General features: G+C 32.4%; 1 protein-coding gene across 1 annotated transcript; it reads left to right on the top strand.

Moving 5' to 3' along the window:
• The first annotated feature begins 2,278 nt into the window (after positions 1 to 2,278).
• LOC132609267 (AAA-ATPase At3g28580-like) lies at positions 2,279 to 4,155 on the top strand. Its single transcript, XM_060323164.1, has one exon. It carries the CDS (start codon positions 2,373 to 2,375, stop codon positions 3,936 to 3,938), a length of 1,566 nt encoding a protein of 521 aa, XP_060179147.1. The 5' UTR covers positions 2,279 to 2,372; the 3' UTR covers positions 3,939 to 4,155.
• Positions 4,156 to 5,054: the final 899 nt, after the last annotated feature.

Below are 5,054 nucleotides of genomic sequence, written 5' to 3'. Positions count from 1 at the left end.
TTCAACTTTTTCTTCAAGGTTATATATATATATATATATATATATATATATATATATATATATATATTCCGTCATAGTAACATGGTAACATAATAATGGTAGATTGCGTATAATAGTACAATGACATTATGCACGGGCGACTTCCCACTGGTATGGTTTAGAATGACCAATATAAAGTAAGTCTAAGATATTTTATGTTTTCATGATAGTGTTTTTACTGCTGTGAACGTGACACCCACTGCAATACGTACCACAATTTTGTTTCTTTACTCTGCTAAGCTCGCAGACACCTTTTGTCGTGAAGAGGGCAGCTTGGACCGGAAAATAGTTGTATAGCTTCTGCCTTCTGATGACATTTAAGGAAAAAAAAAAAAGAAAAAAAAGAAGGGTAGCGAGGGAGGGGGGGGCAATGTCGTTTTATATATGTAAAATATTAATAGTAAGGGTCAAATTTGTTAAAAATGCTTCTTTTTTTTTCTTCCTCAAAAAGGATTGGTTCACTAGTAAGGATCAAGCATTTTTTTTCTTAAGAAGATGTAATCTCATATATATATATATATTAACTAACTGTTAGCACAAGATGTGACCTTTTTCCTCCTAGTTTGATTTGAAGGGTCATTAACATAATAGTCATACACAAATGAAGGCGGTGTAGTAAAGTGTGACATAATACTATTAGTACTATTAGAACAACCATATTTGGACAAAATATCAACTACAATATTAGCTTATATGAATATATGTTGGATAGGTGACCCTTCAAGATCGTCGAGGAGGAACGTGAATGTGTGAGTATTTATCATTTACTTTATTAAGCATAGATCATAATACTTGGGGCTGGGAGTCAGATTCAATCTGCAAAGAAATTGTTTCAAAGACTTGGTTGGAATTGGCTTCACTTTCCCATACGTAATCACAATGACGTAATAATAGAGGATGATCTCTTTGAAAATGTTAGGATCCATCCAAATCATTACTGTAGTTCTTACTCGGACGCTCCCAAAGCAAACTTTGAATAAATAATCTTAAATCAGATGACAAAGTGACAACATAGTGTACCTATATTGGTTCAATAGTTCTGATGAAGCTACTTGTATATGAATGAAGTCATCTTATCAGGACAAGAAATTAATTTAGTTTATTGGACGGTAGAAAAAGTGGTCCCACCTTGGTATCTACTCCGCAGTTTCTTTTGAATATATGGTCACTACACCTTTTAAAAATGAAAAATGAAAAACTTGGTTTTCTATAGGGAAAAGGTCCAAAAATACCCCTGAACTATTGAAAAAGGCTTATAAATACCCTCCTTTCACCTTTTGGTCTAAAAATACCCTTCCATCCACCTTTTAGGTCTAAAAATACCCTTAAGGTTTGTTTTTGGCTCAAATATACCCCTCAAACTAACAAGTTAAAATTAACTCTTTTAAAAAGCCAAATGACAATTTGTAATTGGTCAATAATAAAATTCCGTAATTTTAAAAAAAATCCAAATTTAAAAAAACAAAATTGCCAATAATAAATTTCCAGTAATTTAAAATTCCAGATTTAAAAAAAAAATGCCAATAATAAAATTCCGTAATTTACATATTTGTTTTAAAAAAAATTGTGTGGAAACTTAAAAATTAAAAACTAAAAAAATTAAAAATATGAACGAAACTGTTTTTTTTTTTTTTGCATTTCGTGAATTAATCAACGAAATATGTTTTTTTTTTGCATTTCGTGAATAAAAAAAACGAAATAGGAAATTATAATTTTTTTTTGCATTTCGTGTATTAAAAAACGAAATAGGATAAATTTTTTTTTCGTTCATATAAAAACGAAATAGGATAATTTTTTTTTTTCGTTCATATAAAAACGAAATTGGAAAATTGGACAAAAATATATTTTCCAATTTTGTTTTTATATGAACAAAATTAATTTTTTTATCCTATTTCATTTTTCAATACACGAAATGCAAAAAAAAATTATAATTTCCTATTTCATTTTTTTATTCACGAAATGCAAAAAAAAATAAAAAAATTCGTTGATTAATTCACGAAATGCAAAAAAAAAAACAGTTTTGTTCATATTTTTTAATTTTTAAATTAAATAATATATGTGTCCAATCACAAAATGTCATTTGGCTTTTTAAAAGAGTTAACTTTAACTTTGTTAGTTTGAGGGGTATATTTGAGCCAAAAACAAACCTTAAGGGTATTTTTAAACCAAAAGGTGAAAGGAGGGTATTTATGAGCCTTTTTCAATAGTTCAGGGGTATTTTTGGACCTTTTCCGTTTTCTATATAAAGGCCATTATATCTAGTGAACAAACATTCACACATTTGTAGTGTTTTTTTTTTTCAATTATACTGCAAGTGAAAAAAGAAAGAGAACATGATGATGATGATGGAACAAGTCTGGACTCAATTAGGTCCAGCTATTGCAACAATGGTGTTCGTCTGGACCATGTACCAGAACTATTTCCCTCACGAAATTCGGGGTCATATTAGGAGGTATACTGATAAAATTGTTAGCTATTTCTACCCTTATATGCAAATTATTTTTCATGAGTATGAAACTGATGGATGGTACGAGCGTAGCAAAGCTTATGTTGCAATTGAAAGGTACCTTAGCAAAAACTCCTCCACACAAGCTAAGCGTCTCAAAGCCAACGTAGTGAAAGATGGCCAATCTGTCGTACTAACAATGGATGATCACGAGGAGGTAACCGATGAATATAAAGGGGAAAAGGTTTGGTGGATTTCTAGCCAACAAGTTGCTAATAGACAGACAATTTCATGGTACCCAAGGGAGGATGAGAAGAGGTATTTCAAGCTTAAGTTTCACCGGAAGAATAGGGAACTTATGACCAATTCTTACTTGAAGTATGTGTTGGACGAAGGGAAGGCGATTTCTGTAAGAGAAAGGCAGAGGAAGTTGTACACAAACAACACGGGAGATGGTGGGTACAGGAGAAGAATGTGGAGCCAAGTAGTGTTTGAGCATCCATCAACATTTGATACTTTAGCAATGGATCCAAACAAGAAGCAAGAGATTATGGATGATCTCGAAACATTTAGCAAGTCGAAGGAATATTATGCAAAGGTTGGTAAGGCGTGGAAGCGCGGTTATCTTCTATATGGTCCTCCTGGAACTGGTAAGTCCAGCATGATTGCTGCTATGGCTAATTTCTTACAATATGATGTCTATGATCTTGAATTGACAGCGGTTAAGGACAACACCGAGCTAAGAAAGTTATTGATTGACACAACAAGTAAGTCTATTATTGTGATTGAAGACATCGATTGTTCCCTTGACCTTACCGGCCAAAGGGAGAAGAAGAAAGAAGAGAAAGAGGAAGTAAAAGACGAGAAAGATGCCATCAAGGAGAAGGTGAAGAAATTAGGACCGGAAAAGAAGCCAAGCGAGGTAACTTTATCTGGGCTATTGAATTTCATTGATGGTCTATGGTCAGCTATTGGTGGTGAAAGGCTAATTGTTTTCACCACAAACTTTGTGGAAAAGCTTGATCCTGCTCTAATTCGGAGGGGTAGGATGGATAAACACATTGAGTTATCATACTGCTGCTTTGAGTCCTTCAAGGTGCTTGCAAAGAATTATCTAGATGTTGAATCTCATGATCACTTTCCTGAGATTCGTCGTTTATTAGAGGAAACGAATATGACTCCTGCTGATGTTGCTGAGAATCTAATGCCAAAGTCTTCAAAGGAAAATGTAGACACTTGCTTGGAGAGATTGATTAAAGCTCTTGAAACTGCTAAGGAGGAAGCAAGATTGAAGGCTGAGGAAGAAGAGAGGGCAAAGGTTGAAAAGGAAAAGGAAGAGAAAGAGAAAGAGACAGAAGCGAAGAATCCTGAACCAGTGGCTGATGAATTGAAAGAAAATGGCAAATTAGAGAGCAATGGTGTCAAGGAAGATGGGGATGCTAGTAAAGTTTGATTGGAGAACGTTTCATTAATTAGGGTCCTCATAATTAGATTAGCTAGTTTAAATATTGAGTCGAAGTCCATTGAAAATAGTCTTTCTATATCCACAAGGTTGGGTAAGATATCGTACAGCCCTCCCTAGATTTCACCTACGTAATTACACTTGTTGTTGTTGTACGGGTTAGACTAGCCAAGATCCAACAATGTTGAATAATGTTTTGTTTAGTTCACATTGTTGACTTTGTTATTCAACTTTACATGTAAGGCAGCTGCAAAACATGACTTAGCTATTTATAAGTAGTATCTTTTTCTGTAATAAAAAATTTAAAAAGATAAAAATAAGCTATTTTTGTAATTTTGTGATATCAAATTTTCTCTACTTTAGAGTAAATATCTCAAAAAGGTCACTGCGAAAAATTATGTAGTAAAGTCATTTAACTTTATTTTGTATCAATAAGGTCATTCAACTTAGGCCTTTTTTCTTATAAAATCACTCAACTAAATTTGTCATAAAAATACTCGCTTTACCCCCTTAACATTTTGTGTTTGAAAAATAATACTCCCTTCACATTATGAAAGGGATAATAAACCCCTTTGATCTTAAATCCATGACTAGAAATGAGTTGGATTATTACGTATATTTTTAAATATCAAAAACGGTTCTCAAGTTAATATGAATTATAACACGTACTCTTTTAAATAGTTAAAATATTTAAGCAATATCATTGTATAAAAATTAAATTCCATACCCTTTCTTTTTCTTTAGTCTTGTTCTTTTGATATTTAAAGTCTCATTTTTCTGCATGATTTTTTTTTTTTTTTTTTTTTTTGCAGAGCTTCAAATTATCTTGATCCATTTTGTTTAGTATTACAGTCAAATCTCTATATAATTGTCGTTCATTATAACGACATTTCACTATAACGACCTGATTTTCTCCGGAATCGATTTTTCATGTTATATTTTACTTCTCTATAACAACATTCTACCAATAAAAGCAGTGGAGTTCATTATAGCGGTACACTCTTTGTAAAATTACCTCTCTATAACAGCCACACTCAAATATTGTGTAATACTCCCTCCGATTCAAAAAGAGTGTCAACTTAGCCTTTATTTTTTGGTTCAAAAAGG

Source organism: Lycium barbarum, chromosome 9 (genome assembly GCF_019175385.1).
Source record: "Lycium barbarum isolate Lr01 chromosome 9, ASM1917538v2, whole genome shotgun sequence".
Classification (NCBI taxonomy): Eukaryota; Viridiplantae; Streptophyta; class Magnoliopsida; order Solanales; family Solanaceae; genus Lycium; species Lycium barbarum.
Note: the sequence above shows the minus strand (reverse complement) of the source record. Positions and strands in the feature narration are given on the sequence as shown.